Here is a 24,491-nt window from a genome sequence, read left to right as displayed (position 1 = left end):
CCACCCCGTTACTCCCTCCTACTCTTATCCTTATATTTTATACAAAGAATGGTTTCCCTCTCTTCCCACCTTTACTAAACAGATTTTCCAACTCATGCTCCCACATTTGGGCAGTTAATGGAAAACAGGCAGCATGGTGTCACACATTAATGTGGAATCTAAATACAGACTTAAGGACCATGAGCTTGGTCAGAGAGCTAAGTTTAGAAGTGAAAAACACTTCTTATGTATTTCAAGACACAACCCTGATGCTTCTGGCCTTCTCAGAGGCAGAGTGGATGCTTGTATGCACATAAAAGGTCTTTCCAAAACATCTGCACATCCCTCCAGCCACAACTCTATAACTGCCTCGATGCCACAACAGACAGGTGAAACCAAGCCTGGAGATATCCAAGCTGGCACGGAAGCACTTGGCATCAGGCCTGCTGCAGACCCAAAAGGCACTGGAAGCCGTGAGTCTTCCTAACCTCAGCTTTTTTCACCACTAAGGTTTCTGGAAGCTCTTGACAGCTGCAGCATCTGGATTCAAGGGACACTGAGACTGCGTTTCCTTGTCTGGCTTACTTCTAAAGCAATCATGGAACAGGCAGCCAACAGTGAGGAGTCAGAAGGGGAGCTCCATGACTCTGTGGCACCTTCAGCACAGCTTTGGGTGAAAGCGGGCCCTCAAGCTTCTTGTTAGCAGGCAGCTTCTGTCAGACTCCAAGAAAGCATTGGGATCCAGCAACCCTTGTAGCAGGCTCTTAACTTGAGAAGCACCACCCACACTGGCCCTCCCCAGGAGGAGAAGATTGGGGTCAAACCACTCACAGAGCACAGCTGAACCAGGCTGAAACCCAGCTGTGCAGAGAGCCATCCAGCCATCCTCACAGGAAACCTGTTCCTGGCCACACGTGGAGGGAAGGACAGGCATGAGGCAGAAACCACTTTTGCCCTCTCTCCCCATCTCTTTAAAAGGCTGCAGGAAGGGCAGCCTTCTCCTTTCCAGGGCAGCTTTGACGTGCCAGGCCTGTGTGCCCCGTGCTGGGGGGATGCAGCAAGCTGTCCCACTGCCCTCTCAGGCAAGCCTGCTGCAGCCCCCAGACAGCCCAGGGAGACACATGGAAGGTGCCCAGCTCAGAGTTTATCCAGGCTTTTTTCCCAGCCAGTTACCTGGCTCAAGCTTGATTCCCACTTGAGAAACACCACCCTGGAAACCCCCACGATGGGGCCCCCCTCTGTAGGCTGTGCAAATTGGAATACAAATCAGAGGAAAAAGCTTTCCTCTGTTTGAACAAATTGCTATAGATTCACCCCCGTCTCAGGTCAGAGCCCCCGATGGGAAATATTTTCACTGGCTGACTGCTAATAGACTCTGGAGCAGCCACTGGATCGATACCTGAATAAGAAAATTAGCCAAAGCACACAATCTGATTTTACCTTGTTTTGAATTACAGCAGGTTTGTGTTTATTTCACTCCCTCTTCCCTCCTTCCCTCTCTAGCATGCTTCCCCCATCCTTGCTCCCTGGTTACCTATCTATCAAATCTAGTCAGATTTGTGGGAATATAATAAAGTACGTGCAGGAAGATGTAATGCCTTTTGAAGAATGTTTACATGCATTAATATTTTCTAGTGACACTGCAGCGCTACCACTCCCTCAGAGGAGAATAGTTCAGGAGCAACAGCAAGATTTCTTATACATCCCCCTCAAAAAAGCCATATGCAAACAATTAAAAAAAATAAAAATCTTCAAAGTAGGATGGAGACTCAGCTGCACACTCCCTCTCAGAAAACCCACGAGGTCAGTAGCAAGGTTTCAGTGCCAGAAATTTAACATAATAATAGTAACAACAACAACAACAACATTAACAACAGCTCACTCCTTTTATTTGGTGTTGGTGGCAACGGGGATGTGTAACCACACCTGGGCTATATTTCAGATGCAGAGAGAGCTACACAGACACCAGAAGTCATCCTGTTGTTTGAAAGACTCCACCAGCAAAGGGACAAGCAAAATGCTGCCTTTCACAGAGATTCAGTGCTGTGTTTCTGACAGCTGAACACATGAACCATTCCAACTTCCTAATCCTTTCTTGCCGGTTTAGAGCCTGTTTAATTTTAATCTGGGAATGGCCCTACAAGAAGGGGAGAGACAGAGAAACAGATCACAGATACTAAGTACATTAAAGAAAAAAAGATGCCAAACCAACTGTTCAGATAGGGCATGTTGCCCAGATAAAATTCAGTGGGAGGAAAATAATTCCTTCTACTTCCTACCCCAGCATCCCACTCTTCGTGCCACCCACAACTGTGTCAAATGAAGAGAGAAAGCACGACTCAATCTTCAGCTTCCTGCTCCTGCACATCATGCTGTGAAGCAAAGCCACCAGCCGGGCACCCATGGAGAGCTCCAAGTGCAAAGAAACCCTGGAGCATCCAACGTGAGAGGAGGTCCCCCTGTTACATTAACGCACCACAAGCGGCTTCGAACTAAACAGTTTGAGCAGAACCTCACACCATCCTCTTTATAAAGCTTCCCTGAGAAACTGCATGTCTTTCTTCCTAGCCAGACACTTACTGCTACACACTGGGGACAGGACCCTCTCCTTTTGACTTGGCAAACAGCACAGGGCATCTGCTGGACATTCCCTAATTTCTGTTCAATTAAACACACTGGGTATCCCAAGGGCAACTTTGCATAATCACTTGTGTGTCCAATAAGTATATATATATATATATATATATATATATATATATATATATATATACACGTGCAAAATACACATGCAAGTGCATATATACATACACACAGAGCTATTTTACTCACTGTGATATGTGGTGAAGGGGTTTAATACCCCTCCCCACTGTCTCTAACCCCATATTTGTTTCATCTTTACGTTACACTCATAGAAGACTACTAAGTAAGCTGTCACCACACATTATGCTGCACATAATGGAATATGTACAAATGTCTACCAGCACATCTTCAGTTTCCCTCTTTGTCTGTGGCAGACTACAGCAGGAGTTTGCTAATTACAGCATGCTAATCAAGGAAATCTGAAGAGGAGGATAGGCCATAAATACCAAGTGAGCAAAGACAACCTCAACGAAAGAAAACAGAAAAGACATTTTTTCAGAAAGCAGCACTTACAGCATGTGATAGTGGATCAAGTCCAGTGAAGGACCACCAAAATGGCCAGGCAGGTGGAGCATATGGTATACAAAGAAAAGCTGAGAAAAATGTGGGTGGGTTTCTTTGGTTGGCTGGTTTGTTGGGTTTTTTTTCCTGAGTCTTAAAAAAAGACAAGGCAGAACTTACTGGTATTGCTTAACTGGAGAGGGCTGGATGGAGGGAAGATGGACACAGAGTCAGACTCTCCTCAGTGGTGCACGGTAAAGGAAAGGCAAAACCCACCAGACACAACACAAGAAATTTGCATTTCTAAAGACAGAATCTATTTCACCATACAGCTGGTCAAACACCAGAATGGGGCCCAGAAATCATGCAGACCCTCCCTCCTCAGGGAAGATCAAGTTCACCTGGATGAGGTATTTAACATCCTGCCTTAACTTCTAACACCAAAATAGCTCAGCTTTGAGCAGAGGGCTGGACCAGGTGACTTTCAGAGGTCCCTGCCAACCTCAATCATTCCATGAAGTAACCACATGCAAAACAGGTATAAACTTGGCGATGTATCAAAAAAGGTAAACACCAAAACCACAAAGCAGGACTATCATGGACATCAGACTTGTTAGCATACATTTTTTCTGACTCACTTGGTTTGGTTGATTTTTAAGATTTGTTCCATTATTCCAGATGCTATCAGAAATTAACACAGGTTTTTATGGTTTAGGTCCTCTAAACCAGGCTGCAATTCAGGCAGTAGGAATTTTTGTCAGTCCTTTCACTGAGATTCAGACTGAGGCCTCAATTACCATTACTTTGGTGGAGATGTAAATCTCCAGAGATTTAAATCTCTGGACCTTGCTATCTCCCAGAAAAACTGAAGAGGAACGGAAAATTGCCATTAACTAGCTGCAAGCTCAGTCCCAATGAAACAGAACTTTTTTTCCTTTAAAAACAAACATATATTTCCCTCTCTGCTCTGTTTACAGTCTTGATTTCCCCCAGTAGGAAGTTACTCTACCATATCTCTCCTTGAGGACCATAAAACCCAGACAGAGCTTCTGGGAAGGTGGCCACAGAGCTCCCAACACAACACAAAATGTCACAGCTTTCCCCAGGCAGGGATTCTAGAGAAACCTAGCAGATTATCAGAGACAAAAGCAGTCATTCCCAAATGGATGAGTGATGCCTTTGCCGCAGTGCCTACAACTGCACTGCTCATCCAAGGCAGCCGGCCGCTGCCACCCGAGGGGCCACACGCTCCCGGGAGAGAGCCTCCAAATACTGGGGAGGAAGAACAGACCAGCTATGAAAGGGGAAAAGTAACATCCCTGAGACTCCTGAAAGACAAAAAAGGAAGGCCATTCTGTGACTGAAGTAGGTGAGAGCCTCATGCAATTCTGTTCCTCAGCGAAAAGGACTGCACTTATCGCTACTCAGCCCAACCATCCCCAGGTGCTGCAGAAGAGCTGCAGATCTGGATGTGCTGCTCACTGCTTACCCAAGAAACAACAATACACTGATCCAGCCACCACGAACATTAAGAGCACAAAAGCATCTTGAGGAGACAGCTTCTTTCTCTACCTAGAGAAGTTTAGTGTCTGGGGGTTATTCTGTCCTGGAACATGTGGAAGTTGAGTTTTGGCTTTGTTCCAGCATCAGCACTGGGCTGAGAGGTAACCTGGCCCAGCTGAGCCCCACCAGGCAGGGCACGGCTATGGGAGACACACCAGCTCCAGAAGCACTCACAGACCTAGAGCCCACACTTCTTCTTGGAGGGTGATGAGATGATGGAGAAGTGATAGGGGAATGTATCTGCTCAAGAAAGAGGCAATAATAACATTTTAAAAACAAAATAAAGGCAACAGCAGCAATAACTGCCTGTGTTAGGAATATCATGACCTGAATTTGTGCACATAAATCAACCCGTTTATTTGGACAAGGAAGAAGGTGAAGCTGGAAAGAAGTCTCTAGGAAGGAAGGCAGAATAAGGGAGCACTGGGAATCTGAAAAGCTATTTGACAGAAAAAAACCAAAAACAACCCAAAGCAGCTGACAGTAAGTTTGCTCTCTCTCTTACTCTAAAATGCAAGCAGTGATGAAAGCTCACACCAGCAAACACTACAGCAGAGATTGCTGCTGGGGCTACAAAAGCAGCCCTGGAAGACTTCAGCCCTGCCTCAGATCACATCTGATCTCACACACGGTCCCCAAGAGACCCAGGGGCCCTTAAGCCCAGACCCCCAGCTCCCTCACGAGCACCAGGCCAGGTTCTCACCCCAGTGAGATGAGACATTTAATGTCAAAAGTGTACAAACAAATACAAAAACATTACAGAAAGCAAAGGAGAGACATGGACACAGTGGAGAAGTCCCATCCACTCTGGTCAGCAGGGCAATCTAAACACATTATACCTAGGTTTTTTCAGCTGTTTCTCTGCTGTGCTGAGCTTTCTAGTCACCATTCCTTTAGCAGGTGCTGAAGACACTCTGTGCTTCTCCGCAAGTGTTCAAAAGCTTTGTGGAAGAGGGTCAGGAAAATACCCCTCATGAGCACCATGCCTGCTATTTAATCTTCTTCATACAAAAAGATCAAACCAAGCTTCCAGCTGCTGCTTGCCTTCAGTGTTGCAACTCAGTATAAAGGCATCACTTAAGTTTTCTTTGCTGCTGCTTCAGCTGTAGGAATTTCCATTGTATCTGGAATTAGCATGCAGGAAGCAAGGGAAAAGGGTTTTCTTCAGTTGCAGACCTCTTTCAGGATTTTGTTGACATACTTGCTTTATGTGCAAAAGCATACAGTCCCTTCCTTTGCAAACTCCTCTCTCACAGAGCCAATATGTGTATTTAAAATAATGTACCCCTTTAACACAGTTTTTATTGTTCAAACAAGTATTATTTTAAGCACAGTGAATTCAGGAAGAATTCCGAAGGTGAAGCAACAGGAACTGAGGAAAGAGAGAAGGCAGATGGGAAGACAGCAGTGACAATGGGACAAAGATTCCCCCCAGCAGGCCCTTATCTCTAAAACAAAGTGAGATCCTGAACACTGGCTCTATTTATGTCCTTTCCTTCTACCTGCATTTTAAAGGACAACAGAAAAGTTAGGGAACAAATGTAAGTGACAAAGGCAAGAAGAAAAAACTTCAACAACTGTAGTGAAATTAAGCAACAGAAAGGAAAATTTCCTCTTGTTCTGGCATAACAATCCTGTGGGAAAGCAAACCATGGAGAAAATAAAAAAAAAAATCCAAATAAGTCTTGCCAGCTACTTCCAATTCACTTCAAAGCATCAAGGAGAGATAGGCTTGCAGTCACTATAAAAGGATATTTGAGTGGCATCACATATCAGATAAAAGAGCCAAAATACTCTTGGGGTAGGAAAGACTGCTTTTCCTATTATTGGCCAATGGTTGTGGGGGCATGACTTGCAGAGAGTTAAGCTCTGTAGATCAAGTATAAGGATTATCCTGTTCTGGAATAATCAAAAGAACAACCCAAGTCCTCCAGAGTAGTGGTGTTTGAAAGCCAAGTGCCCAGACACTTTTCAAGCCAAGAGAAACAATAAATCTCCCTGCAGAAATGATCATCTCAGAAAGCAGATCCAAAAACCATTGACTACAGCATTTGGCCTCTCTGGCAGCACGTTACCTGGCAAGCTAAGTCTCGAGGCACTGCACCCTGGTTAGACAAAGCCAGCACTTTCTGAAGGGAGATCACACTCCAGGATGCTCTGAGCTCTGATGACAGATCTGTGGTCAGGTTGTCCAGCAGCAGCTCACCAAAGGCAGCTCAGGGAGTGCCTGAGTGACAGCAGAGCAGTGACCACAGCAACCAGGCAGTGATGAAAAGATGCTCACCAGTGCAGCCAAGTGGAAACTAAACTGAAGTTTAAAACTAAGAATGTCTTGAGTGAAAATTTAATGGTGATGGGGTAGGGTGAAAAAAAACCAAACAGATGTCCATGAAAACTGTAAACTACTATGGCAGGACACCACACAAAAACTGTGGTTGCCCTGTCTATTCCCCCTCCCTTCACATCCTGATGAAATCACCTCACTGAAATCACCAACTTCATCTCCAAAATCGCTGTCTGAGGCAGACAAGTGGCACACCACCTTCCATTCACACAAGCAGAAGGGCAGAAGAAACAACAGATTTTAACTTTTTGTTGTGATGTAATGTTTGTTTATTTGTTGCCAGTTGTTATGTTTTGGGATTTTCTTCTACTTGGCTTACACTGAAGTCTTTAAAATAAAAATGTCATAAAGAAAGACTGACAGTAACAGGATCCAAGTCATTATGTGCAGCATTTTAGGCCAGCATTTTTAGGAGAGGAACAGCTCAGTTGGATTTAACTCCCTTGTCTTAGAATTAAAACGTTATCTACAGGAGTAGCATAGCAGAGCCAAAAATTGTATCCAGGAAAGTGAATCCTCTAAGATTTCCTCGACCCTGCTTCTAACTTCTTTTTTCCCTGAGGATCTGAGGAAACTCAAGCATTTCTCCTGGTCAGGCAGTAGCAGAGGCTTGAGTCAGAGTTTGGAGAGCAGCTTTTGCTGACAGATCACAGGCACAAGGGCTGCCTGCTCACACCCCCGTAGCAGCTTCACTTCTGGGCTAACAAATAAAAAGTCACCCGTGTCATCAAGGTGAGCAGGTGTGACAAAGCACAAATGAGAGCTAAGATATCAACAAAAATCCAATCAGCCAAACATGCCTCAAAAACTAACTACAATGACTCACTGGATCAGACAAAGAGGGAGAAAAACAATGCAGGAAAAATCAGTTAGTTCAGCAACTGATCCCCTTAATTACAAACTATCACCCGTTTAACACCACCCTGGGATTTGGGCTCCAGCCTTGGTGTCACCTACTTGTGTTTACCCACAGACAGTAGCAATGCTCACAGAGCATCTGGGACCCTAAAAAAAAGTGTCTAGAAGTACATATGCAAATGCTACATTTATTCCCCTTTTCCTTGCAATGGAGGTGCTAAGATAATACCCCTTTTATATGACCCTGAACTTACAGCTATTGCTTTCTGGCAGATGTGCAATCCTGTTTAGGGAAGGCTTCTGCAGATGGGGATGGCAGTTCTCACTTGCTCTTCCAATCCTTCATTTTCAACAGCAACAATATCACGGGTATTATCATGAGATCAATGAAAGAAAGCAAAATTCACATTTCTCAAACTTACACACCGTCAACAGCATCCATTTCTTTCTTTTCTTTTCTTTTCTTTTTTTTTTTCATCCAACAATAGCTAGAAACAATTCCTTCGCACATCACAGATCCTACTACTTTTGTACTTTTTGGCATTTTCCCATTTCCTCCTTCTGCAAAGTTTTGATTTAGGGCTAGCAAGCAAAAAGCTCATAAGCATGGTTTCCTTCCCCCAACATCCTCACTTTCTGCTTCCTCTAGACTTGCTTTGAGACAATCAAATGTAATTCTTAAATTAACCTCTGTCTATTAAGTATCAGTTCTGCTGGAGCTTTACAGCATACTGTTCTATGCAAGGAAACAAAGTCTGTGATGCTGTGGCATGGGGCTGGTTCCTCATTTTTCTCTGCTGCTCTTTTAAGTGTCTGTACAAAATGCCCTGCTGACCCAACTGAAGCTGAGTGATAAGCAGCTGATCTACTGTCTTTTACCCAACGTCTCCTATCTAAAACCATCTCCTTAAGCAAGCCATATGCTGCAAACATACTTTGAAATGTCTCCATAATAATCCAAGAAGCAGAACTGTTTGTCAAGTAGCACACACACTACTGCTGGCCACTTGGAATAACCATCAGCCACAAGTAGGTACATATGCTCATTGTGATCTGCAAAAATCAGCATGGCATCTTTGCCAAGGCTTAGCAAATGCCAGAGTGGTTTCTGGTTTCAGTAACTAACATTCACTTTGGCTAATTTCTTCTTCTACATGGAGTTCCAAGCCTGATTACCAACCGCAAATACATAACAAATTGCTTCTTTCAATTTGTTGTGGTGATATTCATGCCTCTCACCCAACATTCCAACATGAAAGATTTATGGTATTAATCATGCACATCATAGTAAACAGTCATTCTCTACTGTCAATTGCATTTTTCTGCTGAAATAAGGATGAAAGTGCTGAGCTGCTTATCGTTTGACCAGCCAGAACACAAACTATTATTGTGCTATTTTAACCAAAGCTGGGGCTTAGTTTCTATGGGTAACATCTTCAGATGCAGCGACATGGTACAGGAGCTTGACTATCCTATTTTAAAAAAACAATTTAGAAACTTAATCACAGCTAAATGCAGGGCTTGTCTATGCAAGGAGTTATTCAGAAATAGCTTTTCAAAATTAAAGATTAATTCCAGATCTGCTGTTCAGAGGTTCTCTTTCACCATTTAATGCAGCAAACTGCATTAAGCAAATTTACACTCCTGCATCTATGCTTGAAAGACACCACAGATCAAGAAGAACATGGTATTTGTCTTGCTGGAGTTTGCAGCTGTGGGATTGCAGCAACTAAGCTGCTGCAACCATCAAACTTCCAACTGCACCCCGCAATAAGCCAGCCAGCTGGATTTACAGGATTCTCATGCAGTGGCACAAGCAGGAGTTGAGTCGACTCTACTTGTTTGCACTGCAACCCAAAAGGAAGCACAGACCTGGTGTAGGTGCCCCAGAGTTTATTTATAGAGAGGTCAAGTGCAGTATGTCACTGCTGGGTGACCCCAGGCACAGGGGCTCAGCACACACCACAGGATCACTCAGGATGTTGCACGAGTGGCTGGAGCACAGGCCAGGCTGAGTTCCATGCTGGTACTGCTGCACTGACATCAGTAACCAAAATTGTGAATTTAAAGCTAGCTCAAGAGTGCAACCACAAGTCACAGTCCTACTTCTCTGTAGGCATTAGTGTTTGTGCACTGTAAGTCAAATTGTCAAACAAATACCACTGACACCAAGTCCTTTTGGTCTTCATTAGCATTTGGGAAACAAACACTAGAAATTTCTCCCTGTCTTCACACGTGAAAGAAAACTAAGAATACAGTTTAGCACATACCTAAAATGACAAAAATGTGTTGGAATATTCATATATCCCTTTTGCTTCTTCAAAAGCTGTGCTCTGCTCTGGCACCCAGCCATATTTTAGAGTCATAGCACTTGATATCACAGCTTCTCCTTTGTCCTAGGCACTGTCCCTAATCATGCACCTGCTTTTCTAACCATCCCAAAACTTTGCTCCTTCATGGCAAACAAATCCTTTCTGTCTTTCTACTAGGTACCATCAATATTCATTTAACCTCGTCCATTCATGACAGAAGTTTTCCATAGCAAGAAATACTGCTTCTTTGATCAAGTGCAAAATAATTTAAATTGTTGCAGTGAGTCAACAGTTTCCAAAACTGATCCTCCTGCAAATCCAAGCACAGCAAAGCCACGTGTGTACCCACAACTGAAACATTTCTGCCTCTCTGGTGCTTAACTTCTAGAAGAGCTCCAAAGGGTGTCCTAAAATAAATTTGAACCCATGCCAAAGATGAGCTAAATTAGTAGTGAACGACAAAACATGGTTTTGTTTTCTTACTAAAAAAGCCTGATTTGGTGATAACTGGATCAGAGCCTATTTTCAATGTCTCGTGCCTTCTTTTCTAGGATGTATTTACCTTGGATCTATCAGCCACAGGGATTGCACTTAATACCAACTGCATTTTACCAGAGAGAAAAGGATAGTTAAAACTTTGCTGATGTTCGATTCTCCATTCTGCCATCGGCAAATCACTTTATCTCCATCTCATTTCCCCACACGCAGAGTGGAATAACCAAGAAACAGAAGCATTGTAAAGGTGGAAGCTCATAGATATTAAAGGGATGGGAGACACATAAGCCCACAAGAAATCCTACATGTACACCATGAGAGGGATTTTCAGGGTCTATCAACTGTAGATGCCCCTACCATTTAAATATTCTGAACACCCCAGCTGAAATCCCATGACTGGCAGAGGAATTCAGTCTCCCATCGCCAGCTGGCTCTTGCTGCTCAGGTTACTTTTACGAGCCTCAAGTTCTCACTGTTCTACTATTTTGAGGAATGCTCCAAGTTAGAATAATCCATTTATTAAACTTAGGAAAAGACAATCATTCTTCACTCTAAATCTACAAATGCCTTTTTTCTGCTATGCAAGGCATGCAACAAGCACCAGAAGGTGAAACAGTATTTGTAAGCAAAACCCATTTTGACACGTTTTTGAAACATCTGTCTGAATCACATCTTTGTTTTTCCTTTTTATTTCATCACAAAGGCACACAAGAGATGCACAAGATTCTCATCCACATTTATTTTAAAACAATTTACGCTAATTAGTGAAGGACCATTTCCTTCTGAAACAGGAGCAGCAATAGCAAGCAGTTACTCTTGTATTAAATGTCCACCTGCAGACATCCTAAAGCTTTTCTCACAGCTTGACTTCAGCTTTCAATGTTTTGTCAGTTCTTCTCTAGGCAACATTTGCTTATTTGTCTTCAGAAACTGCCGTTCTTACTGCACCTTTGTCAATTGCTATCCTCACCCTGCCACTTCCATTTAAAGGAGCCCAGCAAAAGTATCTGGATGCCATTTGTCCTATGCTACAGCTCACAGTGGAGAGAAACCACAAGCCAGCAGATCACAGCCAGGAGGATTTTTAGTTACACTGGCGGTGTCTCCCTTATGCAAGCTAAAGCAAAGGGTAACAGCCATGAGTGATTTGCAGCAGGAGTGAAAAAGGAGCCACAGGAAAGCAAGGGACTGGCTAGAGCAATAAAAGCTGCTTGAGGTCCTTGCTTGCCGCCTCGATGCACCCTCTCCCTGGAGCTCTGCAGCCCAGCACAGGGCCGTGACCTGCCCGCAGAGCAGCGCTGGTGACTGCACATCACCAGGCCACTCCAGCACAACGGCTGTCCCCAGTGGGCTGTCCTGCTCCATCCACAACCACTGAAATGCATAACTGTGTCTACACAGCTGTTCCTTGCTAGCACAGTACTGAGAACACTGAGTGCTTTGCAGAAGGAGCATCCTTCTCAGAGGAGTTCAAGCATTACCAGAACCATAAAGCTCTCTCTTCACTTTGGGAATACAGTCAGAAGCACACACTGGAGTAACCACATTGCCTAGTCTAGAAGAACAAATGGAAAATTTCAAGAACTAATTATTTCTATTCAGCTGCCTCTCTACTTCCCTGGCTAACTTTGGGTGTCTCCTTTTGCCAGCCATGGGCCATAGTATTGGGTGTTAAAATAAAAACTTTAGTAGTCAGAAGCTGGCCTTGGATACAGCGTGGCAAATACAGTGGTGGAAAGAACTCTCTGCACGTAGCCACAATGCTCAGAAGACAATGTTGCCCTAGGCTAAGGTTCCTGCAAGCCATGTTTTCCAGGGGCCAAAGAACCAGCATCAACCCTATACCTCTGCTGTGGGCCACTCAGACTCTGCTGTGCCACAGAACCAAGGCTACAGAAATATCACAGCACTAACGACCTCAACTGAGAGTTTTAAAGCCCGATAGTCAGACATCACCTTGTGTCTTTTCTTCCTCTCCCAGAGCAAGGCCGTGTGTGAATATCCCTCTTCCCTCGTATCCATTCAAATTTCTTTAATCCTACCTTTTTGAGAACCAAAACCAACCAAACAAAAGTGTAAACAAACAAACCAAAACAAAACACAAATCCCCAAACAACAACTAGACAGATATGTTAAGGGGAAAAAAGAGAAGAGGGAGAGGGAGAGGGAGAGGGAGAGGGAGAGGGAGAGGGAGAGGGAGAGGGAGAGGGAGAGGGAAAACCTAATGAAGGATTTAAGAGGCCTGCACTCACTTTTTTGAAAAATCTTTGTTTGGAAGTGGACAAGGAGTGGAAGAATAGCACATTCATAATCCAGGAGAGAGTGGAAAACAAACAGAAAAGAGGAAATTATTAAAAAACGAAACAAAACAAAACGAAACGGGGAGTGGGGTGGTTGTGTAGTGCTTGGATACAGTTTGACAGAGCTCCAGATCCTAAAACAAACCCGGGACAGATGCAAAGCCACACGCAGGCAGCCAGCCCCAAAACCCGGAGGCGGCAGCTCCATCCATCCCGGGCGCTCGTTCCCACACAGCCTCCCCGAAGACGCCGGGAATGACAGCAGGGTCCCGCCCGAAGTCGCCGAGGCGGCCACGGGAAGAGCTGCGCCCAGCCCGGCCCACGCGTGTCCGGCCGGGGACATCCCGGGAGCGTGTCCCGGGGAAATCCCGGCGCTCTCTCCCGGGAAAGGGGCGCTGGCCGGGCCCGCGGGGCCGCGCAACGCCTCCCTCTGCCGGGCAGCGGCGGAGGCGCGGCCCCGCCGCCCAGATGTGCTCCGCAGCCACAGCTGGAGAGCAGCCGCCGGCAGGGCGGGAAGGACGGGCAGCCTCTTCCTCGGGTGGGAGGGGAAGCAGCAGGAACCGCCTGCGGCGGCGCTTGCTGCGTGGGCAGAAGTCACAGAAAATAAGCGGGAGTCTAAACCTTGCTCCGGGGAACACCTGACACTGGGCACAAAGGCTCTCGGCCTCGCAGCATGTGCTGTCCCAGCTGACCTGGTGGTGACAGCCCTTCTCCTGCCTGAATTTCGTTGAGACCAGATCAGCTGTAGCCCAGGATCTCCTTTTCCTCCTCCACTTCTCCAGCTCTTTCCTAGCTCTTTAATGCAGCACTTTTGAGTCTCAGCTCCATGGATGTTCACACATTTAATTTCTTCTTTTAAGCAGCAGGCAAGTGCTTAGCTATAAGAAACAAATTTTTGTTGTTGTTTCTTCAATCACCTTCCGCAAATGAGGGGCAGATAAGAGCTCTTTTTCTTTTCAGATCCAAGTAGTTTGGATTCTACAAGAGATCTCACCAGTTAAACATGGGCACAGAGACATAAAATACACAAATTCTCCTTTTCCACTTCTCAACACATCACTCTCTCTGGTAGATCCTGAAGGCCTTCCCAGATCAGCATTCTTCTGAGTGGTGTCAATGCCATAGCCCTCCCCTTTCTTCGAGAAGCTCAGGGCACACTGGCACATTTTTCCCTTTTGAATTTAAACCTGTACCACACCAGAGGATGATGATCAGCAGAAAGTCACTGAGACACAGGCACGTGGTGTGTTCACCTTGACTGCCTGAGAGCAGAAATGGTCTCAAAGTTTTCTTAACAGTTTCAGCATACCTAAGATCTGGGCTACCAGGTATGGCCTAAAGAAACACATCTTGTATTGCCAGATGTGGGCACCCACTGCCTTTCCAACAACAAACCAACATTATCCACTGTCTCTTGTCTAGAGGGCTCATCTTCCCCACAGCAAAGCACAGCCCTTCTGACAACACAACACAGCAACCCCTCTGCACAAAAAAAATACCAGCATCTCGCCTGAGGAGAACTCCACCAGTGAACTGTCTCCCCAGAGCTACACATGCAAACCCGTTGCCTGTGGACTTCCCTTATGCCACCTAAAGAAGCCTTTTGCAGGCAGGGTTTGGGACATTTCTATTAATGGAGTAAGAAACACCTCCCACCCCAAGCTGTCTTTCACTAGCAGAAATGCACCTCTCTCTACTGCTTTTATCAGCACACTGGCACTGGGCAGAAGGCAATTTTTCCCCACTCCCCCCCACCTCTGCCCTCCTGATAACAAGCCATAGCCATGCAGGCATGGTTCTTAGCTTAATGCTAATAGACTATGCTTAATGAACCAAGAGAGCACAGTGTGTATGGAGGGAGGGACGGGAAGCCTGAAACCGCACTATTCAAGCAAGCAGAATAGCAGTAACTCATCAAAACACAGGCAAAACTGTAGGGCTTCTGGTTGATGGGAAGTGTCACAAGATCACTGAGTTACCAGCATGGAAATCATTTTTATCTTTACTTCAAAATAAGAACAGCAGCCTCAGCAGCACAGCACCCCTTACTGCCACTACTGAATTACTGTCTTGAACGTCCAGGGCCATCTTCTGCTGCACCTTCCACTTATGGGGAGTCACTACACCCACCTCCCCCCTCTTTCAAACTCATCTTAAATCATATATATATATCTCAGAAACTCTGGTGTGAACCTGACACGGTGATAATTTTAAAAGCTGTGCTGCTCATGTCAAATTATTCAACATCTGTCTTCATGTTCCCACAAAAATTAGCATAGGATGGTGGTTTCTGATGACACCTATAGTGAAATATTTTGACTTCACCCAGCAAGTTGCAAACAACCTGTCAAGAGGATAATGTCAGTTTTCTAGTACCGCATATTAAAGTCAATTGAGGGCTTATCTGGTGTGTGAAGCTACTGACCTGACCTAAAACCAGAGGCTCTAGTGTCACAGAAGAGTGAATGTGACACATTGCAACTGAAGAACAGAAAGGTATTCTTAAGCTGGAGAGATTTAATGCCTTGACATATAAGAGCCGGTCAAGAACTATGCAAATCTTGAACCAACCTAGTCCATTGGTGAAACTAGTCCTATGGCACTCCAGTTAGAAAACTCATTCCTCAAAAGACTATACAGCCTAGGCCAACACAGATTTAAGAGCTGGACAGCAAAGAGAAATTACTGAGCACAAAGGATGTGTGTACATCCATGTATATATGTGTACACACACACACACAAACACACATATTTAGTTTTGAGGGCCACTGTGCTCAAGCACTGCCAAGAAGTGGCTCACAGGAGCCAGCTTCATCATTCCTTTAACTAGCAATCTCTTCAGCCATTTCTGAAGACACAGGGTACACTGAGATGACAGCAAGGTACTTGAAGAGCTCCATGTCTTGGCCCCCTGATACTGCTGGCAAAATAGTTCTAGGCATAGGCATGAGAGGGATGGATTCAGATCAGCGGGCTCCAGGTGACATTAGAGTGTCTGTGCCCCTGTCAGCAGAAGATATGGATGCATATAGGTTGCATATGCATATGGGTGTAAGGAGGGTGTGAGGCAGTCCACATGAAAAAAACTCTAGGAAAAGTGGTTTTTTACTTAAAAAACAAAAAACAACCTAACAAAAACAAACAAACAAACAAAAAAACTCAAAATAAAAACAAAAAACAGGCAAAAGGAGCAGGAAACAAATCATGTCATGTGTACATGAAATGAAAAAGTGTGGATGTTTATAGCCTAAACACCGGATATGTTTTACTATGACACTCCTCCATCACAGACACAAGAAAACAGCCTTCCACTAGTTTGGGGTGGTTTGTTTTTTTTTGTTGTCTGTAGTGGCATCTCAGGGATGATTCAATGTGATGGTGTCTCTTAAAACAAAGAACCTTTACAGGTCATTTATTCCCCACTTGCAAGGCCCGGGCAGGACCACCCAATGCTCCAAGTGCTTCACCCTGCTAGTTTCAAGTGCAGCCCATCCAGTCCCTCTGATCATGGTGCCAGGCAGCTTTCCTTGCTGCCCAGCCCAAACATTTCCATCACCCTCACCACACACAGTGATGCTCATTCCTGCAATGTCTTTTCTGCAGTTGAATCAGGAGAGGCAGGGAACAAAACATCTCACTTTCTTATTCTGCCCGAAAGGCTGCTGCTGATCAGTGGGACTGTGCTAATTGCAAGACAACCCAGAAATGTTAATTATACAGTGCACATGGAGCAAGCACAGCAGCAGCACTGTGCACACCAAACCAGAGCTACCCAAGGCCTGGAATCTAGAAAGCAGAGTAGGAGGAAAGAGGCATGCTTTTCCCTTTGAATGCCACCACCACGCCCCAATCCTCCCCTCTCAATCTAAAACTTACAGTCTTTAAGTGTTGATAACTACAAGCCTTGAAGGGCAAGTCCCCTGTCTCCTTACCTCTTCCTTCCTCCTCCTCCTCAATTCTGACATTTTCTAGAGATCTATTATAGTTGGCTTCTCATCTTGACCAGCAGCATTAACACACCAGGACTGAAAAGCACATGCAGTCTGGGAAACAGGCTACCACAAAAGGCTGATAAAAGTTGCCTCTTGGCAGCCTGCTGAATTGCCTTCCCCATCAGGCCAGCCTTGTCTCACTGCAACAAACAAGGCTGAAAGAATGGGATCAGCTAATGAGAAGAGGGTTTCAGACACACTTCAGTCATTACAACAAATGCCAATTTATATAACAAGCCTCTTCAGGTAGTAGGCAAAAAGCACCTTGACTCCTAATTAAATTGCACCTCAATTGCAAATGCTTCTTTCCCAGAACCCCCCTTATCCACATTTTATTTATACCATTCATCTCAATAAACCTCTCCAACGACTCTGCTCTCCCAGACAGAGGTCTTTTGTGCACATCCATGTGGGTGTATTATTTAAAGGGTACATCACATGGATACTTTATCTTGTTTAATCTGATTTAATCTCAGGAGATTTGCTAAAGTAAAATATATTTATAGACCCATACAGATGCCTTCCCCAGTCTCCACTGCCAATATGCAAAGGCAGGAAAAGAGATCTGAACCGTGACACATGAGTTCCCATAATTTTTACATTAGGTGCCACATGAGATTGACATTCACAACACAGAATGCTGAAGTACAGCTTGAAGCTATGGCAAGAGACCAATATAGAGGAAAAACCCAAGTGGAGGGGGGGCAGTGGGACTAATTTCTAATCCTGCTTTTTATTTATCCTTACACATATAACAATATTAATCCAGCTCTGCTTGAGCCATCAGTAACAGCAACTTCACATCCAAAGAAACAGTGCTGGCTGCAGAAGGCATGAAATCAGCCCAGGGTAGTGGACTGAAGGCAGAATTGGTAAGGACAATATGAAAACTATTAGTCACCGTCCAAGTTTGCAGTGTGCTGATTCCACGAGACACTGCTCTGGGCTGCACTCAGCGACAACTGCCTATTAAGGCTCCTGTTGTTCGATAGTTTGAAGAGGTAGGGGTGGAAAGAGGAAGGAAGACACTAGATTTCCCCTTTGTGTAGTTAAGTAAGAGAACAGATAGAAGTAGTGGACGATTTTGGCTTAAAAGGATGCCTTCATCTTAGTGTATGTGTGCATCTGTGCTTTCTTTTGTACACAGCGTCTTCAATCTCTCTCTGAGAGAAAAAGACAAAAACATCAGTAAGTTATTCTGAAGATCTAATAGCAGCAACTCTGTCAAATGCAAGTTCACTGAAGTGTATGAAAAAATACAACAGGCTACCCTCTAAAGCACATTCAAGCAAACCTGGTTTTAAGCTCTGTCCCTCTTGCTACAATTCTAAGCAGTGAGTCCATTCTACAGCAACTGACAGCTAGCTATTCAGCAGCAAAAACACTGAAGTGAAACAATAAAAGTTCAGCTAGAAGCAGATCACCTGTTTTAAAAGATTAAATTATATGCCCTGACCAGGTTTCTGTACCACAAACTCATTCTACTACTCATCCTTCCAGCCTTTCAAGGGTCATACAATTTTCGTCTGGATATGCAGACTGGGAGAAAACACATAGACTGAGAAGAAGAAAGAAAAAAATAAAGGAAGCTAAACACCCTCTGTTTACAACGGTTATTTTACAGAACAGACCCAAACTCAAATTAACATCCCAGTCCTCAAGGAGAAAGGAGGAATTGTTTCCATTAAAGAAATACATCATTAAAAAGTGACCTACAAAGACTTACCCATAGTCAGTGAGACTGAACTGATCTTTGCCAGAGCTCACACAAGAGACTGGCTGCGTGCTGTTAAAAAAGAGGGAGAGGGGGGGCTGGACTCTCTCACTGGGGTCTCTCTTCAGAGCTCAGAGAGCTTGGCTTGTTAGAGGCAGTGGCATGCCTTCCAGAAGGACTTAACAGCAACGCACAACTGAGTTGTAAGCCAAGATAAAGCCGGCTTGTTATGAGAGACAAGTCTTGTGGGTTGCTTTTATTTATTTTTTCCCAGTGTATTGGAAATGCAGATCTTGTAAAGCAAGAATTCAGAGGGGGCTGGGAGAGGGAAAGGGGGGCTGCACGTCTGGCTAAAGTAAACCCCGGGTGTTCTCTCAGCCCGGGGCTTGTGCTCGGCAGCACGGGGTGGCATCCCCCGCCTCTGCCCTCGCACTGAGGGGCTGCGGAAGCCAGACCTCTCATGAGGAGACCACCCGAGCTCGCCATTTGCCACCCTGCCTGCAAACAAGGAGAGGAAGTAAGCTCCGTAAATGCAAAAATAATAATATTAAAAAAGGAAAAAAAAAAATCAAGCAGCTCGGCATCATCTCTGCCACAGACCACCACCCACCCATCTCCATCACCTTAAGAAGAAAATCAGCCGCGAAGTTCCACAGGGCAAAAGCAGTCTCGCCTCGCCCCCCACCGGGCAGCCCGGCGGGGCTGGCCGTGGGGAGCCGAGCCGGGCGGAGCCGTGCCGGGTGGAGCCGTGCCGGCGGCGGGAGCGGGCGGCCCCCGGCACGCAGGGAGAGACCGGGCAGCCCGCACGCCCTTCTCTTCTCCCCGCTTCCCCGTGCCGGTGGTCCTGAGAGCAAGGAAACCCGCAAGCGCATCGCCGAGAAGGGATCCTCCGTCCTCCCCCTGCCCCAAAGAAAATGCAACTCGGAGGTGCTGCCGGAGCCGCCCCCGCCGACACCAGCGCGGCGTCCCCACGCGCGGCGGGTGGGGAGCGGGCCGGCAGGGCCGGGGCTCCAGCCGCTCCCCCGGCGGCAGTCCCGCCCGCGGCCCCTCCGTGCCAGCTCGGCGGACTCGGACACGGGAGGCGGCCAGAGGTTTCGGCCAGAAATTATGAAGTAGCTACGGGCGCTGGAAGCCCTATTGCTGCGTCAGTCTCTCCGCTCAGGCTGAGACGAGGTTCGGCGGCATCATTTACTTTCTCCTGCAGGTGCTTTTTAACTTTGATCCCCCCGCCGCCGCCTGCGCCCTCGCCCCCCACCCCTCCGTGGCAAACAGCGACAGCGTCTCTTACCGTACACCCCTTGTCCCCTGCTGTACACCGGCAACAGAGACAGGAATAAAAAACAGATCATGTCCATCTTCAAGGCAGAGCCTTCATCGCCGGCGAAGAAAAACAGCCAAAACAGCTCAGGCAGCATCCGGCGGGGGAGCAAGGAGCAGCCGAGAGCCTCCTGAAACGCCGCCCCATGCGCCCCGCTCCGCGCCGGGCACCGGCGCCCCTCGGGCGGAGGAAGGGACCCCCACACAGGGGCCACCTGGGGGTAAAATTTAAAATTTAGGAAAAAAAAAAAAAAAGAGAAAGAAAAAAAAAGAGAGAAAGGAGGGAGAGAGCGAGAGAAGGAGGCAGGGAGGGCAGAAACGCGGAGTACCGCTTCCCGCTTCCCCTCTCCAGGTTGCTCGAGGATCTCCAGGCGAACAGGCAGCCGCACCCGCACTCGGGGTGCGGGGAAAGGCCAGCCCAGGGGCACCGGGCCGGCACCGGGCCGGGCAGGAGCAGGACCCGGGCCAGCCCGGGCTCCTTTGTTCCGCGGGAGCTGCCGAGCGCTGCCCCAAGTCCCGCGCTGCCCGAAGTGCTGCCAACTGGGGCCAACTTGAGTGAGTCCTCACCCTCCCTCCTCCTGACGAGGCTCTGGCCGCAGCCCCTGGAGCGGACGGGGAGAAGGAGAAGGAGGTGGAGAAAAAGGGGGGAAGCGAGGGTGGGGGGTAGGAGCCAGCTGCTGAAAGGCGGAGGAAGGGATAGGTGATTCTCGCTCCTCTTTTTCCAGATCTTCTGAGGAGGGGATTGTTGTAATTAATCAAATCCAGGAAGGATTTTTTTTTTAATTTTTTTTTTTTTTTAAAGCGGCTCCCAAGAGCTCCCCCAGCTGCACTGCACCGCCCCAACCAGCCTGAAGGGAGAAGCAGCCGAGGAGCAGACAGACCACGCACCCTCGCAGCGCCTGCAGCTCAGCCCGGCTCTCCTCGCCTCCTCCCCAGCCTGCCAGGTCCTTCGCCCGTCAAAACTTTCCCTGATGTTGTGTGCCAGCCTCGGGTGGGTGCGTCGCCTCCGTGCTTGCCTGCTCCGCCCGCCTCGCAGAGGATTTGCAGCTGTCCAGGAGCCCGTGTCTCTCCCCTGGACGGCTGCCGGAGCTCCTGGTGGGAACTAAGGGGCTGCAGCTGGAAGGTAGCCGGCAATAAGGGACAGGAAGACGGACCAAGTTGAGCTACTCCCGTCAGACGCCAGCTGGAAACCGCTTGGGAGGTCTGTACCCCACCGCTGTTTCCTGAAGCGCCACAATCTCCCGCAGAAGTTGCCGGGAACGCCGCCGCTGCCCCGGCGGCCCCGGGGCTCTGCGCTCACCGCCCCCGACGGGGCGTCCGGCCCGGCCCTGGCTCCTGCCTGCCTGCCGCCTCTGCCGCCGCGCCTGATTTCCTACTCGCTTGGCTTTCCAGGTTTTCCCCCTACCCTCTTCACCATTTCATTACCCTTGGCATAAAAAAAAAAAAAAAAAAAAAAAAAAAAAAAAAAAAAAAAAAAAAAAAAAAAGCCAATTAAAGCGGGCGTGCCGGGGAGAGCCCTGCCTCCTGCCCAATTCTGCGAGCTTCCCCACGCCTCGCCCCGGCCCAATCATGGACAGGACCGCAGGAATGGGAGAAAGAGGGACTTGCTTCGGGCGGGAGACCGATTGTCAGTCCGGGGTGCTCTCATCCTCAGGACCCGCGCGGCAAGGTCGGCTTCTCCCGGCTGGGACGTGAGATGCCAAGGGATGGGGGACAGCGCAGGTTTCCGGGGTGTCTCCCGTGCTGGTGCTCGCAGGTGCCAGCAAAGTTTTTGGGGCCCCCAGGTAGGTTGCAGGCTGGCGGGGCTGCCCTGTGCATGCTGCTGGGGAGCGGCGGGGCGGGGGTGCTGTGCGGGGCCCGGCCCGGCCCTGGCCATGCTCCCACGTGAAACCCGGAGCGGGGAAGCTGTGCATGCTCAGGGCCCGGGAGAGGCCGGGAGGAGGAGGAGGAGGAGGATGCTGAGCGAGCCCCGAGCATCACCAGCGGCAGCGCGGGCCACGCGGGGCCCTGCTTCACCATCCCTGTCTCCGTCTGCTTTGCTAGGGAGATAAAACGCTACTTCTGGGAAGCCTAGACCTGCTCGCCGCCGAGCTGGCGAGCCCACCCGTGCGTGTCCCGGGTCCATAGCGATGAGCCAGACCGTAAAGCGGAGCCAGCGCCGTGGAAACGCTCTCGGCGGCGCGTTCTGCTCCCGGCTCGCCTCTAACCCAGCGCTGCCTCAGCCGGGGCTCCCGGGCACGGGCTGATGCGGGTGTCCCTTAGCGACAGCGAGTCCTCTCCGGCTTTTCCTCGGGGCTGCCCCCCCCCTGGGCCACGCGTGGGCTGGGCGCGCTGCCCCCGGGGGTCCCGGCGCTGCATCCACGCCCGCCGCAGCTGGCCAGGGGTGCGGGACCCGGCGGGCACTGAGTTGTCATGTGAACAGGTCACTGCCTGGAGGAAAATGTAATTAAAAAAAAAAATAATCAAAAGATATGGCCCAAAGAGCGGCTGGCTGCTCAGTCATGCTCTATAACAAACAAGCAATTAATAGATATAGCCCCTAATTAGCAAGTAGTTATTCCTATTGTAAACGGTGCTCAGTCAGAAAGAGAAAAGCACAAGCATGCCCCAGGCAGAGAGCAACGATACAGGACAGCATCAGCCCAGAGCCCAGCGTCCCCCCAGGGCCCGGCATCCATGCAGGATGCCATGGCAGGCAATTTCCCACTGGACTCTATCACTTATCAGCGTACCACCAGTATAAAACTGCCTTGTTTGTTTTTGTGGTGGTTTAGGATTTTTTTTCCCTTTGTATTTCTTTTTGCTACAACTAAGGGAAAATTCGCCTTATTTTGTTATTTTCACTGTTATTTTCACAAACTGTTATTTTCACAAAGGCTCCGTGCCTTTTCCATAGCTGATGGCATAGAGCAGGGCACCTGTGAAAGCACCTGATGTGAGCAAATTTATTCTTTAATACAATAAACCCTTATCTGAGAAGGATTTAATCCTTCCTGCAGTGGGTGGTTGCAATGTTAGTAAAGGGTGCATGGGTAGAAGGAGGCAGCCAGCACCAGAAGGACAGGTGGATCCTCTCCTGGGCATGAGGAGAAGCAGGAGCTGATGATAATGAGACAAAATAAAATTGTCTACATCTCCACACAGGAGGCTGAAGGCAACCCAAGGAAAACGATATGAAGAGATGTTTGCAGATCTAGGAAGCTTCGTGGTGATAAAATAAAACTGTGGAGACATGAGTCTTGTTCTTTTCTATGCATAATCTTGAAATAAGGATATTTATGTGGCATTTTGTAGCCCTTCCATTATTTTTTTTCAGGGATTCTCATTAAACGATGGAATAGTTCTCGGTGTTTGAATGAGTATGAATTACGTATCTGACTAATGAGTCAAAAAAATCCAAAAAATGTATGCTTTGCACCCCTTTTTTTGTGTTATTATTCAATGCACATGCTCATGTTTCACTGGCACAAATGCTTATGAAAGATGAATTTCAAAGTAAACTGCCAAAGTACATTCTGAGTAGGAAAAAATACTGCCAAAACCCAAGAACATAACTGCATTTGCTAAATAAGGTAATTAATAATTATTGCTGGAGGCCTAATAAATCATAGCATTCATAATTATGGAGTTTCCAATGGGTGACAGAAAGGCAGCACTCCCATGCACACTTCCTAAGCAAGCTACTTGTTATGGGGAAACCATACCCTGTAGTGATTCTACTTGTCAGAAAGCAAAGATGAAGGATGCCTTTCCTCCCCCCTGACTGTTTCCATAGAACATATTTGTCCCATCTTTCCATCTGGGAGTCAGTGTCTCCGGTCACTTCTCAAGACCCCACTTGTCAAATGAGTCCTGTCTCTGAAATATTTATACACACTCCATCACCTATATTTCACAGCTCTGTTAAGAGGTAGACAGTCTCTGGGACAGCTGCTGTGTTCAAAGAGAGCAAATCACATAAAGCATGACACCAGGCAGGAAGCGATTGAAGAACCATGTGAGGCCAAGGTCCAGTTGCACGAACATTAATTATCTCTGTGTCAATGTTTTCATGCTGTACTCTGGTGCAGTCTGTCATTTCATTCTTTCCTGGGATGATGTAACTGTCTCTGGACCCCGGTGATCTCTTCAGCTTGTGGCCTGACATTTCTATCACCTCTTTCCTGTTCATTTTCTTCGCAGCAACCCATCCAAGATTGTCTCCAGGATCTATGAAGTTTGATCTCTTCCTCCCCTCCCTCCTTCTACACGAATATGGAAGCTTTACTGCAACATTTCCCTTGCTATGCCTACTGAAAGGGAGTAGAAATAGAAAGTAGGAATAGAAAAGGAACATAATGGAGCCCCATAGAGGCAATGGGCAAAGCCAGGGTGACTCCAAATGTTGCAGGAGAAATGAGAGTTGGGAAGGGGAAAGCTGGAGGACTCTAGCACTGCAGCAGAGATGTTAGCAGGGAGATGGGAAAACAAGGGGAT

General features: G+C 47.2%; 1 protein-coding gene and 1 long non-coding RNA gene across 10 annotated transcripts in view; one reads left to right on the top strand and one right to left on the bottom strand.

Annotated features, from left to right (window-relative positions):
- MDGA1 (MAM domain containing glycosylphosphatidylinositol anchor 1) overlaps positions 1–21,030 on the bottom strand; it is a 174,549-nt gene extending 153,519 nt beyond the window's left edge. For 2 of the 7 annotated variants that reach the window (XR_010359290.1, XM_064414573.1), the window contains exons 1-2: positions 20,345–20,818; positions 19,987–20,230 (exon numbers count right to left, since the gene is read on the bottom strand). Coding sequence is in view for 4 of the 7 variants with exons in the window: in XM_064414573.1 (XP_064270643.1) it covers positions 19,987–20,113 (127 nt within the window). In the remaining 3 variants the exon portion in view is untranslated. Of the gene's footprint in view, positions 1–19,321; positions 19,454–19,986; positions 20,231–20,344; positions 20,821–20,903 lie in introns of those variants that run through there. The other 5 variants (XM_064414574.1, XM_064414576.1, XM_064414575.1 and 2 more) reach the window with 5 other exon arrangements.
- LOC135297249 (uncharacterized) lies at positions 19,356–23,423 on the top strand. Of its 3 annotated transcripts, none has more exons than XR_010359293.1 (2): positions 19,356–19,902; positions 20,818–23,423. It is a non-coding gene; the product is annotated as an uncharacterized LOC135297249 (long non-coding RNA). The 3 variants fall into 3 exon arrangements; XR_010359291.1 differs by having other exon boundaries at positions 19,569–20,236; XR_010359292.1 differs by lacking the exon at positions 19,356–19,902 and adding an exon at positions 20,432–20,570.
- Positions 23,424–24,491: the final 1,068 nt, after the last annotated feature.

This window comes from Passer domesticus, chromosome 3 (assembly GCF_036417665.1).
Source record: "Passer domesticus isolate bPasDom1 chromosome 3, bPasDom1.hap1, whole genome shotgun sequence".
Classification (NCBI taxonomy): Eukaryota; Metazoa; Chordata; class Aves; order Passeriformes; family Passeridae; genus Passer; species Passer domesticus.
The sequence above is the reverse complement of the archived record's forward strand: the minus strand, read 5'-3'. Positions and strand labels throughout refer to the sequence as shown.